The sequence below is a fragment of the Rhinolophus hipposideros genome, assembly GCF_964194185.1.
Source record: "Rhinolophus hipposideros genome assembly, chromosome: 10".
Lineage (NCBI taxonomy): Eukaryota > Metazoa > Chordata > Mammalia > Chiroptera > Rhinolophidae > Rhinolophus > Rhinolophus hipposideros.
The window spans coordinates 12,905,629-12,926,900 of record NC_138056.1 but is presented as its reverse complement, the minus strand read 5'-3'; the positions used below and the strand labels follow the sequence as shown (position 1 = coordinate 12,926,900).

The following is a 21,272-nucleotide window of genomic DNA, read 5'->3' as shown; positions in this document are numbered from 1 at the left end:
CCAGAGAGAAACACACAGAGAGACAGAGAGAGAGACACAGAACCTAGCGGCGGGGAGGGGACACAAAAAAACCCCCCACATTTTCTATGCATTTTCTTTATTGTTATATTCTCTCAGTTCTATTAAAATTCTTCTTTTGCTGCTCCTATAACTTCTTCGGGAAAGATGACTTCCCTTACAGAGGTCACAATACCATGCCATTCAACCCACCCTACTTGGAGCAACAGGTAGTGTACAGGGCAAGATGACTCAGGTCCAGACAAGACCGGGGCTTTGCATTCGTGCGGCATGGAGTCTACGAGGCATGGAGTCTACGAGAAACTCTTTCCAAGAATAAACCACTCCTTACATTGTAGCCAATTCCTACCACATGCCTCAAACATCATGATCATTTATTAAATTATAAAATGACTTGGAGAACCTCTTACTATCCTTTTGTGGACTCTTGGTTCTCATCAAATATAATTAAGCTTTTAACAGCACATGGAGCTGACAGATCTGTAGATTTTGTGCTTTGTATCTTTACTGGGGATATGAGGGAGGAAGTAAATCTTGTAAAGCTCAGATCCATATTCCCTCCTCATTGCTAAGCCATCATCTACAAACACTAACAAAAATCCATGGGTACATGGACAGTCTTCTTCTTTCAGCTTATCCTAGCCAAAACACTAAAGAAAACCTTATATGGTTCGTTTATTTACACTTTATTTTTGTCAATCCATTCCCAAGATCAAATGAGACTGTCTCTTGAATTCGGAGTTCTCACAAAGGACTGCTCAAGATCCATTTTACAAATAATCCTCATGAAGTCGCCTTAACTTTTTATTTTTTAAGCCATTAAGTGTGTCTGGGCTGGAATATAAGCCACTATAAAATGACAGACATCCCCCTTCCCCATTACCACAGGAACATTGTGCCAATGAGAAAACAGCATGCACACGCCAGAAATTACTATGCAAAACCGAAGCCCTCACCTTTGCTCTGAGGAGGGTTTTGGCTCCTATCCCTTAGGACGTTGATTTCATAGACAGCACCATACTGTTCAAAGAGTTCCCTCAAATCCTTCTCAGACCAGGTCCTCGGAACCTGGCCCACAAACATCTTGATAGCATCAAGATCCGGTTGATCTGGGTGGTCCAGGGTGCCGTTCATTTTCTTTGAGCTGCATTAGATAAAATAAAACTCTTATGTATTCATGTTGCTTTCCAGAGGGAGTTTTCTTTGCTGTAAAGATGTCAACTACTTTCTCGAAAAGTAGGGGGAAAATTTTACTTCCTTTCACTACTTCCACTCAATTTATGAGTTACCAGAGTTCCCCGGTTGCCCCTCACCATGGCCTCCCCCTTCCATTATAATTAGATCCCAAACTAAAGTCACCATTCTGATTAGGACATCCCGGGCTTTAATTAAGAAACTGAGTTTCACTTATTCCTTGTTTAGCATGAGAATTCTCAGAAGAACTTAAGAGGTAAAGTTCCTAAAGCAAAATTTAGTAATTTTTAAGCACAGTTCACATAACTTTTTTAAATGTCTGTAAAATCACAAAGGACTACTGATTATGAATAAGATTCAGGACTCTCAATGTATACAATGACAGGTAAAAAGTTTTCTTTCAGCAGACATTCAAACAGAAGCACTTGATTTCCAAGGCCTGAGCTCAGAACTGACTAGAATGTTGGCCTCTGTGGCTGTCTCACATGTTAATCCTGGTTCTCTCGAGTTAGGCCCCCAGACTAAAACAAAGCTTTGCCTCTTAAACTCTGACAAATGATGGTTATATAAGTATAAACAATGATGCCATCATTCTGGGTTTTTACTGTTTCTAAGTTATCCAATATACTATTTTTCCAAGACTTTACCGGTTAATTCCCTTACCAACTGCAACCATTACAATGTCAACAAATTCCTCCAATCCTATTACACCAAACTTTTAATGCTAACTTTAATACCTTCCTTGCTAGCCCTGCAACTGCCAAGAACCTGGGGGATTCTTGCACAATAAATATTTCCACCACTCAAAATACATCAAAGAACTTCTCCTACCACTGTTTACCTAAAGTAATAACTTAAATTCCAAACAGCTCGCATAATTAACTTTTCTGTTAGTGTTTGCTGTTTAATCCAGAATCACATTATCATATTCAAATTTGCCATGTTTTAATATCCAGTTCTAAAAAAAATGCTAGTTTTCATGAAAGAAAAAACAGTAGCTTTTCCACCACTTTTTTTTTGGAATATTGAAAGATCCTTGAGAATGCTGAATCTATGAAAGCAGCTCAACCTTTGCCTTTTAATTCCTAAATCTCTTGTAAGTAAACACCCACAGGGGCTATTCTCACATCACCTCTGCTGAACCTAGCACTAACTAAATCTCAAACGCTGATGAGATGAATGGTTATGGGATAGAGACCAACTCTCCCTGCTGTGTCTGTGAAGTCTCCCCACACTCTAGCTCTTAGCCTAGAGCTCCTTGAAGGCAGAAACTATTTTATTTCCTATTCATTCTTGTAGCCACACCTGCTACAGTCAGCGCCTGGTTCAAAGGAAGCGCTCAATGTGGGAAGGGAGAGATTTCTTTTCTCAGCAATTCCATTTAAGCAACTAGCCCAGATAAAAGTGAATGCACTTCATAAAGAGGGCTCACAAATTAAAGAGCAGCTATTATCTCCTATGATTACTTGACTGTCACAGAATCCATCTAGCCTTTTTTTGGTCACAGGATCAATCTACCATTTTTGTTTGCTTTTAAGTGTTTTGGGATGCACTGTTTTATTGGTTTTCCTTTAACCAATTAATTTAAAAGCACATGTGGCAAGTTGTTCCAAAAATATAATGTAACTGCTTTTAGAAGCCTAAATCTAATGTTCTAACAGAAATCATGCTACCGTGATTTTTTTAAAAAAGCACTATGCTTAAACAATGAATGTTACTCCCTATGACCTGCCCCCAACAAGTTTAATCACCAATTTTAATATTTTATTAAAATGTTGCTAATCTTTAATCATATTTTTATTCCAGGAAGAGTTAAGTAAGACAAAACCCCAGTGGTGCTCAGAGTGTTTGCTAAGGAAGCTGACAGCTATTTCTGCAGAGACAGGGGTTTATTCATTTGCATTACAGTGGAGGCCACTGTTCTCAGTTTGCCCCTTTCTCCTGAACTCGTGTGCCGTTTCTAAACTTTCATCATCATTGTTTAGTGCAGAAGCATCAATATAGTCAACACATGTGGATTACGGTGTGTCTGACAGTTCAGTAGAGCCTCAGCATTCCAGATACATGCCCTTCCTTTCTCTTTACTCTCTAAATCCCTCGTTTCTTCACTCCACCTACTCCATGAACAAACCCCCCCCCCCAATACCAATTCATTAGAAGAATCCCCAAGAGCAGTGCTACTACTCTAAGTGCCAAGGACCAGGGGCAATCTTCAAACTGAACTCGTTAGAAACTTTTACAGCGGTTGGATCAAGTGATTTTATAAATGTTCAATCTAATAAGACACAAAATACAAATTCACACCTTATTATTTTGTTTTTCTATTCAACTGTTTTATACTGGATTTTATAAGCTGGGGGCAGGGGCAGGACACAGTCCTTTCAGCAGTTTGAGAAGCATTTCTAGAGCACAGCAAATTATCAGGCCAGGTTCAAGATACTGTGGATATCATGCAACTGGAGTTAGGCCCTGGCTTAGCTCTCCCTCTAGTAAATACTGGGCCCTGACTTACACAGGCCGGGCACTATGTTAGATGTGGCATACAATGGTGAATAAGGATAACATTTCTTTGGAGCGCATGAAGATGACAGAGTTAGAAATAAAAGTGGCAACATCAGCAGAGAGGGAAAAAAGAGAAGCAACCACATGTATACCTATGTATATGTAACAAGCAGTCAGAAACTTTCTCATCAACTGTTATTGTGTCTGAAGAGATAAGCAATAATGCTCTTCTGCAACCTTCCACACATACTTCCAGTGTGCATGTTGTCCTTATTTAAAAGGAACCGCTGCAAAAGCAAGTCACCTGGGGACAAGACCCCCAGTGTGATGCGCCAAGGATCCCCCATTGTCCAAGTATGGCATTTTCTACATGTCGCTAAATCCACTCTCAAATCTGTACTTATGTCCCCCCTGATGGAGAGCTCCTCAGGGTCAGCGACCATGAATTCTGCGTATTTATTACGCCTGCTCAAGAACCGCCTGGAGAAGTGACAGGGTCCCTGTCACTCCTAAGAGGCAAGTCTGTGGAATTCTTATCTTCTGTGGGAACTGCCAGTACTTCTGTGAAGTACTGAACTGAAAGCAAGATGGGAGAGAGAAAAAAAGCAGGGTCTGCAGCAGTGCGGGAAGAGGGTAGATAACAGGCAGCAAGTACTTAAGGGGAGGGGCATGGCACTAACCCACCTCTTTCTATGTTCCGTTTCTGACAGCAGAAGCAACAATGGCACCAAGTGGCAAACCACTAAGAACGAGAAACTGAGAAATCAGGACCAGAGGCTGTCTCGTCTAGCTGATTCTCAATAGAACATGCCATAGGGAAACAGAGCAGAGAGCCAACTTGGAAGAGAAACCGGAGGGAAAACAAAGAGCTTTATTTTCAAAGCACATTATCTGTTCAAAACTCCTAAGCTCTCGCTTCTTTCTCCTATCTTTCTCCTTCTAGAAACTTCCCAGCCCCAGGCCCAGCTCAGGGAGCAGAGCTGATGCTCTCTACCACTTCCTTCCCACTCGCAAGCCCCAGCTGACTAGACCAGGGGGTGAATCTTAGCCCAACATGCGGAAGCACTGGCTGGCCAGAAAACTAATAGCATGACGGATGCTTAAAACAGAAAGATAGGCCTTGCCTGTCAAATTCCTCTTCAGATGCACTGAACAAGACAACAGCCACTACCCACATGTGGCTATTTAATTTAAAAAAACCAGTTCCTCAGTCTCACTAGCCACATGTAATTAGCGACTGCCACATAGGATGGCAGAAACATAGAATACTTTTATCATCACAGAAAGTTCTATTGTACAACACTGCTCCAAAGAATCTGGAAATGGTTAACAGAAACAGGCAGCGGTGAAGCCAGAAGTGGAAAAGGTGCAACTAGAGACAGTGTGAGTTAAGCTGACAAGATGAAAGAGCAGTAGCAAGAGATAACAGGGGTCGTGCTACAATATAGATGAAGTTTGAAAACATGCTAAGTGAAAGAAGCCAATCACAAAAGGCTACATACTGTGTGATTCCATTTATATGAAATACCCAGAATAGGTAAATCTACAGAGACAGAAAGTAGGCTAGTTGTTGCCTAGGAATGGGGAGTGGGGAGGGGGAGAAGGGGCGGGAATGACTGCTAATGGGTACAGGGTTTCTTTTCAGGGTGATGAAAATATTCTGGAATTAGACAGTGGTGATAGCTGCACAACTTTGTGGATGTAGTAAAAATCAATGCACTGTGCAGTTTAAAGGGGTACATTTTATTTTATGTAAATTATATCTCAATGAGAGAGACAGCGAGAGAGAGAGAGAGAGAGAGAGAGAGAGAGAGAGAGAGAGAGATCAGAAGACAGGCTGGAAGGGCAGTGGCAAGATAAAGAAAGCCAAGCTGCAACCGAAGTTACAAGGCAGACGAAGAGCAGAAACAGCAGCACACGTAGGGAGAGCAGAACATGCGTCCTGAGTCAGAAGGATAGTTTCCAGGTCTTCCAGCTGTGGGGTTCCAGATTATATTATAGCATAGTCCATAGCAGTCCTTACAAGAAAATCTTGCATATACACTAGCTTGAGTGGGTATCTGTTCCTTGCAGCCAAACAGGCTGGCAAATATTACTTTTGCATCTGTTTAAAACGCATTTCTGAAATCTTTCACTATTTTTTTCATTCTTTCTTATCATTACCTGTTGACCTCCATTTGTTCATTACACAAACGGAAAAATTTCAGATACTTACCAATCCCTTTTCCTCTCCAGCAGCCACAAATACTTGCTGCATCCCAATCTCCAGCCACCACCCACCCCTACCAGGTCCCTCTGGCTCACATACTGGGCTGTGAAAAAACTGGCACAGAAGACCATCAAAATAAAAAGGACCCAGAAATACTGTCCTCAGTTACTTACCAGCTGTTCTCTAGTGGGAACAAGACAGAATGTGTCTATGTTGGAAGGAACTAATTTTCATTTGGATAAAGGGAGATCTCCCTATGTTAGCTGGGGTGTTAGATACTAGGAGAAAAAGCTATCAATAAAGGTTTTTATGTGACCGTTCAACAACAGAACAGCTACCAATCTGCTTCTGAAGGTTTTCAACCTTCCTCCCCGAGTTATGAGATAATGTCTGTAGTCCTCATCTCTGTAATCATCTCTATTTTTAAAAAAAAAAAAAACACCTCAGGGGTGGCCGGTTAGCTCAGTTGGTTAGAGCGTGGTGGTAATAACCCCAAGGTTGCCACCAAGGTCGCCGGTTCGATCCCCGCATGGGCCACTGTGAGCTATGCCCTCTCTTAAAACAAAAACAAACACACACACACAAGAATGCAAAAACAAACAAAAAAAAACCCACGGGACTTATCATTCATTCAACTGTATTTTCCAAACTCCTACTATGTGCTAGACACTATGCACTATAAGGGTCTACTAAAGTGGACTGAGTGAGTCCTGCCCTGGAGGTAATGGCACTGAGCAAACGGATGGGCCCACTGTAATCCCCTACACATGCTTTAACAAAGGAATAAAAGTTCTGCGGAAAACGTGGCTCTATTTTATTTCGAGGAGAGGTGTGTGTGCAGGCATTTAAGCTGAATGGACTAAGCAGCTGGAAAAAGTGCTATATAGCATGGAGGTGTGAAAGCCTAAGAGGTGAAGAGGAAATGCTAAGGTCTCACTCAAAAAGGAAAGGACAGTGCGGTAACATTAGAAAGGTAGAAAAAGGACTTGATAAAGTTAGGGGAGAGTATAAAAATATTTTAAAATATTAGAAAAAAAAGAAAACATATTAGAAAATCAATGAGAATAGAGAGTTAGAAAGACCCAGTGAGGGCCTTTCCATGCTATACTGAAAAGCTTGGCCTTTATTCCAAGATTTTTAAACAGGAAGTGATCACATTTGTGCGTTAAAAGATATTGGGCAATAATCAAGAGAATGAAATACAGTGAGGAAATATGGAGGTCAGGAGGCTCTTGAAAATATTAGTTCCAAAAGTTAGGAACCAGTCTCAGGCAACACTGAGAAATTTCGGGGGGTTGGGTGGGACAGGATCCACTAGAACTTGGAGATTACTCAATCAAGAAGATGAGGAAATAGAAGTGATCGATTCTAGTGCAGACAATATGGGGGCTTGTTTGCGTGGGGAAGCCTCCATATGGAGGTAATCAATGAACAGTTTTTAAAACAAAGTTATAGAGCTCAGGGGACATTTAGGGGATAGAGATCTGAGAATCAGAAAAGCACATCAGTGCCCCCTTAGGCAATGGAAGACCTAAGAGAAAAGACCTGAGATACAAGCCCTGGAGAACAGCCATGTCTTAGGGTGCAAGCAAAGTAAGAAGAACCTGGAAGCTGAAGAGCGATCAGAACAGAATCAAGGACATTATCACAAATGCGAACAGAACTATGGCCCAGGTCCCCAAAGCCTTTCCACAGCTCTTCCACCAATTCTTCTCTGCTGTAAAGAAATTTGGAAATAAGACATCGCTAGATCACATTCCTAGGCAATATCACTTCAGAGAGAAAATCACTGATGTCAAGCCTGCTAAAAGTACTAAGAGCAAAAAGGGCTTAGAATCCAAGAAAGCAGGAGCAAGCACACACCATTCTCCAGATCTTTCTTCTGCCCAGCTCTGTGGTGTTTTGGTGTGAGAAGAGTTGATGGTAACTGCTCAGTGACACGTGAGGCCTGGTCTAGGGGCAAAAACAACGAGAGTATACCATGAAACTTGCTTTGCAGGCCCAAGGCAGACACCAACTCTCCTCAGGCAAGTCACTTATAATCTCTCCCAAGTGGGTTTCTTATCTGTAAAACAGGGGCAATGAACCTCACAGCGCTTTTGTGAAGACAGATGACTAAAACAGATGCGAATGCACTTGGGAAAAAATGACAGAAGAGTCTAGTCCTTGATTACCTCTACTCAGAATGACCTGTATTCAGCCTGTTAGTTCTCAAACTTCAGTGTGCAGGACACCCACGTGAGGTATTGTTAGACAACAGATTCTTAGGCATCCCTGCAGCATAAGATTATCTGCGCATGGGCCCCACCGTCTGCATTTTTACATTCCAGATAACGTTCATGCAGTGTTCCACGGTCCAGATTTCATGGGATACTGAATCAGTGCAACCACTTAAAAGATGAGAAAACAGACTAAGGAAAAAGGCTGTACCTAAGAATTGAGCTCTAGGCAATGGCAAGGCCTAGAGAGAGAGTTACAATGCAAGCTGACCTGAGCCACGAAATCCTGTTTCTGGGGCTCATATGCCTGTACACGGGAGGGGTTCCGCTATGTAGCAAGTCTCCATCACGGCATCACTGTGATTCCACCTGCTACCTCCCGCTAACACAGAATTTAGCAGGAAGGAACTCTCACAAAAAGACATCTAGATTATTATTATTTTGGAGACTACAGAGAAGGCTAGAATCTATTAGGTTGGTAAAACTTTTTTGCACCAACCTAATATTTCAAACAAGCAAGCAGGCTAACTTTGAGGTTCCCAAATTATTCCACGAAGAGCTGTTCAGAAGCTGCTGTTATCCACACCTGTTACACCCAAGCCCAGCGAAGCCTGATTTGCACATGGAGGCCTAAACTCAAAAACGTGCAACTACCACCTGCTATCTAGGGAATATTCTACCATTTAATATTCCTGGCTTTGAATAACCTAAGACTCATTTACTTGAGGTTCCAAGATACTCTGAAGCCTGGTTAAAGTAACTGAAATCAGGAGTTAGAAACATGTTCTCTATAAAGCCCAAACTTCAGGTTCCCGATAGCTACAACGCAGGGCCAGGTTGGCGTTTTTGCTGGTACAAGGGCACTCACTTCCTGTCACCTCCTCAACAGTACTGTAAACGGATGAGTCCTCTCATTCCCATATTGAAAATTTATTTGCCAATCAAGACTGATCTAGATTTTTTTTTGGGGGGGGGGCATCTGATACCTCCCAAATCATGTATTGTGTTGTATTTTCAATTAGATTGGGGGGGGGGAATCAAAACTCAGAATAACAGTATACATGTCAATATAGCATTCTGTATATACTACTAAATACACTCTCTCTGCTATGAGTCTAAGAATTTGATCATTAAAAATAACTTCCCCCCAAATTACTTGAAATTACATATCCAATCCAAAGCAATAAAGCTACAGTTAAAAAACGATGCTAGAATCTATCATACGGGAAAACAGTTTGAAGAGACAGGAGCCAGCACACTCGCGTTGATGCTGCTGGTCATTTATCAACAGGACCCTTAAGTACAGAACTTAGTTAGAGCTCAAGTTCACCAGCAGTAATGACACAGAATCAGACAACAATAGAAGATAACAATAGCATGGGCTTTGGCTTCCTCACCCAATTTTTTCTTCTCTCTTTTAAGGGACTATTTTCATTAAATAACCAAGAAGACAACCCAGTTCCTCTGCTTATGATAAAAAAAAAAAAATTAGACAACAGAAATACTTACACGGGACTGGAATTCAAAGAGCAATGATCCACCATCATTTCTGGAAGGAAATCCAACTTAAACGCAGCCATCACCTCACTCTCCCCTTCAGAAGCCAATGATATTAACTTGCTGCACTTGTCTGATCCACAAATACACACAGCTTTAGTTTCCTGGGCCCCACAAAAACACAAAGTGGAAACAGGAGCTCAGGGAAACCAGCAGTAAGTGCCACAGAAACAGGCAGGGCTGGAGAAAGGAAAGGGAGTACTGGATTAAAAGGGGGCTGTGACCATGTGCAGGGAGGCTCAGCCCGGCACACAATGAAAGCGCTGATGCGCCAGGCTTGTTTTGTGTGATTTTCCCTGGCGAAGCAGTACTGAGTGCACTGTCAGACAAATAGAGTGTCAGATCCATGAAGACAGCAGTGGCTAACAGAGCGGAAGAAACACAAACTTGTTTCACGTCTTCCAAACTCCTTCCTGCAAACCAGTTTTTGAGGGCCCTCAAAGCCTGAAACTACCTGAAGGAAAAAAGGGAAAAAAAAAAAAAAGGCAGCTCACCTCATATGGTCTGAAAATGGTTTTGGAAAGAAGAGCTGAGTTGAGCCTTAGTCTGAACTTAGTTCCCATGTGCCAAAGACAGCACTGAGTACAGTGCTTGGGTCCAAACTGACCTCAGAACAGTCACATAAGGAGGAACAGTTCAGACCATCAGAAGGAGGCCAGAGGCAAGCTGGCCAGAGAAATGGCCACCAGAAACTTACTGCTCACACACTACGACCCGCACTGGACCAATCTGGCTTTCCGAATGGTGCTGAAAGCAAAGTGTGCCTCCTCACCAGACTGAAGGACTTCAAAATTTGTTGCTTTGTGCTATTTATTAGGTGGCACAAGGCAGAACTTCTTGGCTATGAATCCTAATTTGCCAGAATATTTAAAAGGTAAAAATAAAAACGGAACTGTAACATTCTGCCTCTTGATAGAGTACTAGGAAATAATGTCTTCTCAGTTGTTTGACCTTTCTAATAATGAAAAAGAACCGGAGCCTGCTAGGGACAAACACTCAAACATGCAAGGAAGGACAGAGAAATGTAAACTAAGCCTCTTCGTTTTCTGTCCTCCTTTAAACTGTTGCTAAAACCAAGATTAATGAATGCGCACATAAAAATTCTATTGTGGGTGAGCAGCAGAGATGGATATACTTAGCAGTCAAGGCAGATGTGGTGCTCCCGTTCTCAATTTAGCTCCACATCCCTCCAAACAACAAATGGTGGCATTTCAATATTTAGGCAGTGACTCTAAAACTGTATCGCTGAAGGTTCCCAAATTTCACAGGCCTTCTTTCCATTTTTATCATTAGGGTTGCCTTACCTCAAAGATTTCACTTCACTCAAGCTCAGTTCACAACACAGGGAACTTTGAAAAAAAGAAGTTATGTTCAGCCTGTAAAGAGGTAAATGAACGAAATCTAAACATGTACAGTTGCTTTGTAAAAAATAACGAAAGGCTGCACGTCATGGTGTCAGCCGAAATGTTCTAGTCTATGTAACAATGGCTGACATCTGTCTACATTTGACCCCAGAAGGTAGAAACTGTGTTTTCTGTCCAATATCCAGACATAACCATCCAAAATGTAAAACTGTTAATAGCACCTAAATGCTTTTCTATTTTGTCAGAGATCCCGGCTCACTTGATCTACTGCTTCACAGACAGAAGTGGCAGGAGCCCTCTTCCATCCTATTCAAGGAGGAAGCAGAAACAAGTTACAATTGAGAGGAGACTGTGCAACTGGCACGCAATCCACAGTTCACCAAGCCCTGATTGCCAGACAGGCAGAAGATGGTAACCCAAGCTGGGACTGGTTAAGTTACTGGTTAGGTTTGTCCTACTTTCTCCTATGTACACTGGAGCGGATCACATGCCTCTTCCTACAGAAAGCTACCTGGACCAAGAAGTAAATTTGTGAGGTCAGTTAACAACCAAATTAGATTTTTTAGTTCAATAACTAAAAAGGAATCAATAACTTTTAAAAAGGAATCAATAACTTTTAAGGAATCCCACTGGTTATTGTTATGCTTTTATTATTCACTAAAAATACATAGCTTTTAACTGCATCTGTTTCAATCTGTAACAAGAGTACTTAAATGTAGGATACTTTACTGAGTAGCCGGGCACTGCTTGGTGTATGAAAGGATGAGCACTCCTCACAGTCAAGTTTACCAAGCCAAATGTTGGGAAGCACTGATTTAGAGCACTGTTTTAAAATTCATTTTATGATTCTATAAAGCAACACCGCTTTAAAAACCTACAAGATGAAAATGTTATTACATGAAAGAGGATGCTTCTCTTTAGGCAGGTCACAAGAGTTATCTCAGAATAATTAAATTCAACATGCTTATGGGGAAAAAAGCACAGAAATTAATCACAAGTCAGTCAACTTTAGAAAATGGTTACAAAGTTAAATGATGATAAAAATGATTGTGGAAATATAAAAATGCAGGTGTTAAGAGAAAAATGAAAAGGTAGAATTAAAAGTTATCCACAGAAAACTGCCCGTAAGTTTTCTTATTTCTTAATCAGAAACACATTCTAGGCTTTTGCCACAAAGGATGCATTAGAAATAGAGATGGCAGGAAGAGTCATTACCAAGGGTCCACTGCAAAAGAAGGCCTTAACTTTCCCTCAGTTCCTTTTTACCACGGGTCCTCTCACTATGAATTTACATTAGTGGGGTCCTCTTCTTTCATTGGTTGTCGGACTGCCTCCGTTTTCTTTGCCTTGAATAAGGACAACAATTCAGAGCCTGATTTTGTGAGCGCAGGGACAATCAGCCTGCTGTAACATTAAGATTATCAACTGATCATAACATTTAGGCAGTGACTCAATTAAAATTGTATCGCTGAAGGCTCCCAAATTTCAGAGGCCTTCTTTCCATTTTTATTGTTAGGGTTACCTTTCACTTCACTCAAGTTCAGTTCACAACATAGGGAATTTAAAGGAATCCTTGAATACAGAGAATGTTTAAGATTATCATCAGCTGATAAGGGAAACCCCTCAAAAGAATAGCACACTCTGCATTTACAATATTGTAATGGAATAAACAGTTTAAAAACTGGATTAGCAGAGAGAGAAGTGCTAGAAATCACAGCATTCGTTTTGTCAAGAGTAAAAGAGCAATTCAGAAAAGCATAGTTGAGCAAAAAAAAAAAAAAAAACAACAACACGCCGGTGGCACGTGCAAATGTCAGGCTGCCTATATTAATGTAACCAGGGAGTTCAACGACAGGTGAAGGGCTTTTATACTTCCACCCTGGTAATCTAAATATGTTTTAAAGGGCAAAAATGTGAAGTTTGGTTATATGAGCTTAGAGGAAATTAGAGCCTACTACTAAATTATAAAAGAGAAGCTACGTCATTAAAAAATCACCAACAGTCTCTGTAAAGAAAAGTATAAAAATCTAGGGAAGTGAAAACCTCAGTTAAGTGGGCTGGATATCCCCCTCTCCCAGCTTCTGGCAGTTAGATGACATAAGCAATATAGAAATTGATATAACTTGAAAATAACCAATCAGAGGAACTTAAAAATTTAGCTTAAAACCTTTATGGACCTGAATGTCACTTCAAAACTTGAGTACTTCTAATGTAATTAGTGGGTCTCCTAGAGAGCTCCCAATCCAGTACCTTGCATATGCAAAAACATACTAACCTATATTGATAATTATCTCTTTGGCATCTCACTTTGTGGTAACTTTTTTGCAAAAAACATGATGGTTAAGTATACTTTAAAACAAACCACAGTGAGTTTCCAGTAAGTCTTGACAATGAAAAAATAATTCTGAACGTGGGAGGAGAGTTTTAAAGTAAAGGAGGAATAGAAATATTGTAAAAACCAAAAAACAAAACCAAAAAACTTTTCTATTTCAAATCTAAAAATCACTGTAAGACAAAAAGCACTCAGTTTTGTGATTGTTTTTTTTTTTTTTTTTTTTTTTTGTTGAGAGCCCACTGGCCCATGTGGGAATCGAACCGGCAGCCTTCGGAGTTAAGAGCATGGAGCTCTAACCGCCTGAGCCACCAGGCCGGCCCAGTTTTGTGATTGTTTATGCAAGTTGGTTTGCCTGTAAAATTATCATAGGCGGTATATTGAGAGGATATGATTAGGTTGAAGGGGAAGAAACTACCACCTTTTTTGAAATCTAAAAGGTTTTCCATTTCTTACCCCATCCTTAATCACTGTCTCCCCCCGAATCAGTGTAAAAGATAAGGACTAGCAGAAAGACCCTCTTCTCAGCTTAGTGCTGTCAGCAAAAGTATAAGGTCAGAGCCTACCTTGGAGTTTCTGGGACTAAACCTGACCTAATAAACTGTCCTGTGAAATTGTGATCACCCTTCAAATTAGGTCATATTTTCAGATCCTAAACTAGCTCTGGAACTTAAGTATAATTCTTTAAGCTCCAGTACTAAGTTAAAAATATTATAAGATATTATAAGATTATAAAATATTGTAAGATTATAAGAATATTGAACAAATTCTGGTTCGAGGAGGGTAAGTATTATCTGTGTGAAATCCATTAAGTTCTATCCTCATCCTTGTTCTAGTTTGGGGTATTCCAGCTATGAAATGGGAATGGCGGAAGTTAGCTGGGTAGATGCTGTGTGGAATACTGCTCCCAACACACACACACACTCACACCCTCTCTCACATACTCACACGCACTCACCCACACTCTCACACATTCTCTCACACACACACACTCTCTCTCTCTCTCTCTCTCTCTCACACACACACACGCACTCACACACACTCTCACACACACACACTCTCTCTCTCTCTCTCACACACACACACACACACACACACACACACACCCTCCCCCCACCTCCCTCCCCATCCCACAGCTGTTAGAACTAGGCAGCAGCTAGTTCAACTGGGAGTTATGTCTGCCTTGGAAAATACCTAAAGGGAAAGAGTTGGGAAAGAGAACAAGAAATATTTCTATCTTCCTAGTAACAGGAAATTATATCTTATAATGTAGGGAAAAAGCCATCACCTTCCTGAAGGCAATTTTTTCATATCTGCACAACAGGCCTCATGCAAGGTTAAAAAGATGCCCCTGAAGCAAACCCATCCAGCAGTTAGCCCATACCTGTAGCTTTACACCTCCCTCTCTGGGCTATGTCTTCACTCTAAAAAAACCAAGGAAAGAAAAATAAGTGGGCCATGCCTACACTTCTCATAATTCTATATATGTAGCGTCTTTCCCAAGAAAAGCCTCCCCCCTTGTCACCTTAGCTAAAGATTTTTTTTTTAATTTTAAAGAGCCCTTCCCTCTCCCATTTTTAAAGTATGCAATACCTTACAGATAAATGCATTTAGCATCTCAAAGCTAATTTTAAAACATCAACTAAAAAGAGACTTGCCCCAAAATGTCACAACAAATAGTAAGACAATGACTAGGATTTATGAGGTTGAATTTCAATACGTTTAAGTCACCAAAATAATCAGTTTTAACATCTGCTTTCGGATGGGAAACTACAGTAAAGCTAAAGGTTGTATAATTTTTTTCAACAATTAAGGATCATGTTATTAACGTGGAGAGGCCACACTTCCCCAAAACAACCTTCCTGACGAATTGCCAGGCATAAAACCGTTTAAAGGCAACCAAGTTCCTGGCTGTGTAAATGTATCTCGCTGGCCCTGTAAATGCAGGGTGGTGGTGAACCACTGAAACCAAAAAAAATCAGAAGATGGGGAAGTTAATTGAAGGTAAAAGCAAACAGAGGAACCACAAAACCAATTTGTTTTATTTTTAAACATTATCAAACAATCTTGCAAGTAAAGATTGATTCTGTAAAGCTGCCCAACTGCCTACAAACTTCGTCTACAACCCCTGCCAGTTGTACTTCTGTCTGGACCTGTCTATAGACGGAGAACTAATCAAAGTCACCAAGGACGAGGCCTATACTGGAAAGCGTAAGAACTACCATGAAGGACAAAGCCAGAACTAGAGCTTACTGTGAGAGCCTATGACACTCTACCTACCTTCCCAGAAGACAAAGATGCTTCCTGACTGGCAGAACATCATTTACTAAATTCACAATCCCTCATTCAGCCCTGTACCATCATCACCATTTAAGGTGGGGACTACTCTTAAGGATTTAGATGCTAAAATAATGTCCCCAGCAGATTCTAACGCAGAGCCTACGGTCTGCCTGTCTGTCTGGAGAAATGTGACCATCATTTAGGAGGTACACACTTTTACTGAGGCAGGTATGTTTACTGGAGTAGTGTTGCCTTGGAGGGTAGAAAGCAAATTAAATTCTGTCAGTTTTATTGCAGATGGTGTAAAAGGCAAAGAAAAGACCAAGGAGTCATGTTTCTTCCAAAAATGGTACACGGAACATGCATGAACCGTTGAGAAACACTGCTGTTCTGTGACTCTGTGAGACCAGACTCAAAGTGCATGCTAGTTGGGCACTTTCCAGGATACAGAAAGCAAAAGGGGGGCCTGGTTGTTAAGAAGGGTGAGGGACACGTCTCTAGGTCTCAGAGAACACAGCAGCACCCATTGGGCTGAGGAACACTTGACCAAGAGAAAGAGAAAAATGAATTCTTTAAAACAAACATATAAAATATTAATCACCCTACTCCTAAGTCACCCAAAGACTTTTAAAGATAAACACACAAAAAAGGATCAACACTGTTTTCGCCCACACAGGCCCTAGTCACTTGAGGGAGGACAGTGGGAAGCCTACCTAATACAGGAATCAATTTTCTTTAAAAGCTGTTTTCCCAGTTTTGCTTTTCCTACATTCCGTTGCCTAGTCTGTAAGAAAACAAATGCTTTGGGGACAGAGGAATGCTAAATGGAAACTAAAAGATTTGAGTTTTTTACACCTTTCAATTTCTGTGAGGAGCTAAATAAAAGGCATTAAGCTCTGTGAGGAGAGGAAGCCGGTACCTCCCTGGAGCCCCACAGAAGTCTGTTTCCATTAACATTACCTCTACCTTTCGCAATCATCATGCACAGAGGCATAAAGGTGGTTCCAAAGAGGGGTGAGAAGAGTTAAGAGGGACGGGGTGGCCAGATGTCTCAGTTGGTTAGAGCGTGAGCTCTGAACAGGGTTGCCGGTTTGATTCCCACATGGGCCAGTGAGCCGCGCCCTCCACAACTAGACTGAAGGACAACGACTTGGAGCTGATGGGCCCTAGAGAAACACAGTTCCCCAATACAAAATTAAAAAAAAAAAAAAAGTTAAGGGAGCACCAGAAAGGTGAGGGGAGACAACAGAGGAGGATGAAGGGCAAGCTAGCCTAGCTCTGAGGGAAGCAAGCAGTATTATCTGCTTGGGATATGTTAAGATGGTCAAAATATGACCTCCTTTGAAGTTTTAAATTGTACTTGGTGAGTCAATGGTACAGGAGATTCTGAAAAGGCAAACTACCTATCTCACGATTTCCCCAAAGAAAGATAACCTGGAAAGAATTTGTATTTGGTTTTGGGCTACATCTTGGAATTTATATATGATCTTGACACGTTTCAAAGATTCAAGACTAAATGAACAGCATCACCTCTCAAGACTGATACAGAAGCTCTCAGATCTTCTACACGCCTTCCTTAGTGTAGGCAAGGTAATGAACCTTTTTCATTTCTCAGTTTTCTGCTGGCCTATGGAGCCTGTATGTCGAATAAATGACAAAACACTGTCCTTCTCAAGAAGACGGCCACTGACTCACTCACCATCAGCAGCTCTTATACAATCTGCACTGAATCACAAACCACAGATACAGGGGCTAGTAGCAGGTACAGTCATGCTCAATGACCTACATAAAGCTTGAACCCAGGGCTTTGGCCTTATTAGCAAAACTCACTCTTTTAAAAAAAAATTTTTATTGAGGTAACGTTGATTAATAACATTATATAAATTCCAGGTGTACAACAATATAATTCGGTATCTGTTGTCATACAACAGCCTAGCAGACTGCCCTCCCCCCGCCCCCGTGTCTTTCCTTAAGGAAAGAAGAGTCTCTGAGACTGTGCATCTCTGGGACTGTCTATTTTTCTCTAGAGGGTTTGCAGCCAATGACGAGTAAGATCCCCCACAGGGGAGGGGGGACGACAACTCAAGCCAGGCGGAACCCTATGGAGACCCCCAATGAGCTGTCTTAGAAAGATCTGGAAAGGGGCCTTGTCTCCCCTTCACCCTGCCTGAGAAAAGCGGCTGCTGACTCTGGGTTTTCCCTCTCACCTAATTGGGAGAAAAGTCTGAGAGTGATAAGATTCAACTCTGCTCAGCTCTGTGAAACAATTTCAACATATGATATATGTCCCTTAAAAGAGTTACATACCTCACCTCAAGGACTTTCTGCTTCGGCTGTTTGAAGATCAACATAATTGGTTTGGGTTGTTTCTATAACGTGATAAGTGAGTCTCACTGACCGTGCCAAAAACACTGCTACTCCCTTGTATACTTATCAATACAAACCTCCAGTCAGCTTTATTCTGGGCCCCAGTCTTTCAGAACTGAGAGACCCCTGGCCTTCTGAGATTTAAACTGCATTAAGTCTCTGTATGTTTCTTTCTTAAAACTTAACCCAAAGCTGCCCCTTCTCGTATCCTCACTGCACGTGCTGTGCACTCTATTGTGTGCTCACCACCAAAAGTCTAGTTTCCAATCCAGTACCATATATTTGACCCCTTTTACTCACGCTGCCCTCATCCGAATCCCTTCCCCCTCTAATAAAACCATTCTCTTAAGGTTCACTAAGAGTTACCTTACTAACAATTGTAAGTGCCCTCAACACCTTGAAAAACTATGTTGACATAAAGCAGGAACTAATGAAGAATTGAATAACTATGCAGATTAGGGTTTTCAAACATTTTTAAAAGCAGAAATGTTTTTCCCCTAAAGATAAAAGTGAAGCTATTGAGGCTGAAGACAGAGGAGGGCAAGGTAGGTCCCACCTATTTACCCATCCTTGCCCTCAGGGTAACCCTAACCCTGGGTATCCTGGGAAAATGAAAACAGGCCTGGAATTCAAAACAATAATTTACAGATAAGGGCGGCCAGATAGCTCAGCTGGTTAGAGCGCGATGCTCGCGACACCAGGGTTGCTGGTTCGATCCCGGCATGGGCCAGTGTGAGCTGCGCCCTCCACAACTAGATTGAAGACAACTACTTGACTTGGAGTTGATGGGTCCTGGAAAAAGAAACGTAAATAAAAGTTTTTAAAAAATATTTTACAGATTTTATATACAGCTTTGAGATGAACAGTTTTTTGAACAGATTTTTCTGCCTTATAGAATCTAACAGATTACCACAAACCAAGGAACTTAAGATTCCATCAGTGATAATATGTGTATCCTCGAATTAATGGAATATGGTATTTAAAATTTGTAAACCTTATCACCTGAAAGTAGGGGAAAATGTCCAGACATTTACAAAGTGATAATAATTATAAGAGCTAACATTTTCTGAGCATTTCCTGTATTCCATGTGATGTCTTGCGTGCTTTCTATTTAATCCTCATACCTAACTTATCCTTATTTACAGATGAGAAAAGACACAAGAAATGAACTCTCAAGGGCACCTGAATCCAGGCAATGAAGGGACTGTAATATAAGGTCAGACATTTTAACCCTTGAATAAAAGGTTGACTCAGGTTAAAAACTGTACAAGCAAGATCATGCACACAAACCACAGAAAAGGCTGTTTAAACGACAAGGGCCAGAAAGTTGAGTCTGACTGTTTTTCTAAGGCAAATCTTGTTAAGTGGGTAAATGTCCAAAGTCTCAACTGTCGGGTGAGATGCGATTAAGAGTAGTGAAGGGCCGGCCAGGTAGCTCAGGTGGTTGGAGCACCGTGCTCCAAACGCCGAGGTCGCCAGTTCGATTCCCACATGGGCCAGTGAACTGCGCCCTCTACAGCTAATATTGTGAACAACAGCTCTCCCTGGAGCTGGGCTGCTGCGAGCAGCCAGAGCTTGGGCTGCCATGCGGTGCTGTGTGCTGCAAGGAGCGGCTGGCAGCCATCGTGAGCAGCCCGAGCCGGCGAAAGCTGCCGACTGACGACCCGACCAGCGACCAACTGCCTGGGGAGGGGTGGGGCAGAAGAAGGGGAAAACAAAAACAAAAATACTCCCCCTCCTAAAAAAGAGTAGTGAAAACTTCCTGCTGTTACTCAGATGTGTGACTCTAAGCAAGTTAATTAACATCTCTAAGTGTCACTTTCCTCACCTATAAAAAAAGACAACTACAATCTGAAAAGAACCAAATGGATGCCCAGAATTCAATCAAGCCACTGTACAAATTTCTAACTGGAAGAGAAAGAGACAAAAATGTCTTGGGGAAACTGCTCTTTTTAAACCATCTTGTTAACCTTTAGACCTCTTTCAATGCCCTTCCTTCCTTCTTTTCCTCCTACCGTGTTTCCCCGAAAATAAGACCTAGCTGGACAATCACCTCTAATCTTTTGGAGCAAAAATTAATATAAGATCTGGTCTTATTTTATTATAAGACCGGGTATCACATCATATCATATAATACTGGGTCTCATTTTACTATAAGACCAGGTATAATATAATATAATACCGGGTCTATATTAATTTTTGCTCCAAAAGACGCATTAGAGCTGACTGTCTGGCTAGGTCTTATTTTCAGGGAAACGGGGTATCATATGGCCTGCTCAATAAGAAGGCTGGGCTTCCTACTTTGGAAAACTCCATGTCCTCCCACTCCCATACCCTGGAAAGCCAAGTAACCAGATAAAAGGATCAACTGGGAAGCTTTCCAGGCTAGCCTGGCTTACCCCAATGCAAAAATCCACCAGGGACTGGTGCTAAAATCCAGCAGTTTGCCTGGAGTAGTCAATCTATCTTCCTTGGGAAGCTGTAGTGGGGAAGTAACAGTTACCACCAGATTCTAATCCAGGATTCTGGGCACACACATCACAACTAATAGGGTAGAATCTACCTCAAGGCTAGTGCATTAAATGAAATACAATTTGTAAAAGCACTCAGCAACAAATAGGTGGACCCATGACTGAATGACCACAGAGAAACTATTTAACCACTGTTTTTTGCTCATCTGTAAAATGGGGGTAACTAGGTGGATTAAACAAATATACTGAAGCACAGAGTAAATTCCCTTCTAGTCCCATCATTCCCAGAAAAACTTCCACTGTAATAACCAGCTCGGTGTGGGACAGCCCAAGTCCTATACTGCACCAGGCTGAGTCCTGGCTTGTCCTGGTCAGCAGGGATAGAACTGAACACTTTCTCTGTGGAGTGTACATAAAAAGAAAAAATTGTGACACTTGCTCTGTGACTACTATTTCCATTATTCAGGTGTAAGTTTGGGGCTTCTAACTGTTTACTGACTGAGTCACCTATGTTTGTCCTCTCCCTGATCCTAGAAGAGTTTGTAAACAGATCTCAATCTCATCACCTTCTCCACCAGCCAGTATGCTCATCTTTTCTTTGGTGTCAACAATTTTTTCCCCAGCTTTTAAAAGAAACTGGTAAAAAACATGTAAAATTTACCATCTTAACCATTTTTAAGTGCACAGTTCAGTATTGTTGTGCAATGTGGCAACTATTTTAAAACCTTTCCATCATGTTTCTCAGTCTGAGACCATCAG

General features: G+C 41.4%; 1 protein-coding gene across 34 annotated transcripts in view; it reads right to left on the bottom strand.

Annotated features, from left to right (window-relative positions):
* CELF1 (CUGBP Elav-like family member 1) overlaps positions 1 to 21,272 on the bottom strand; it is a 66,515-nt gene that overhangs the window by 18,828 nt on the left and 26,415 nt on the right. For 13 of the 34 annotated variants that reach the window (XM_081064811.1, XM_081064818.1, XM_081064829.1 and 10 more), the window contains exon 2: positions 975 to 1,162. In XM_081064811.1, the coding sequence (XP_080920937.1) occupies positions 975 to 1,152 (178 nt within the window). In that variant the 5' untranslated portion in view covers positions 1,153 to 1,162. Of the gene's footprint in view, positions 1 to 974; positions 1,163 to 9,651; positions 9,880 to 14,779; positions 14,820 to 21,272 lie in introns of all 34 variants that reach the window. The other 21 variants (XM_081064825.1, XM_081064820.1, XM_081064814.1 and 18 more) reach the window with 3 other exon arrangements.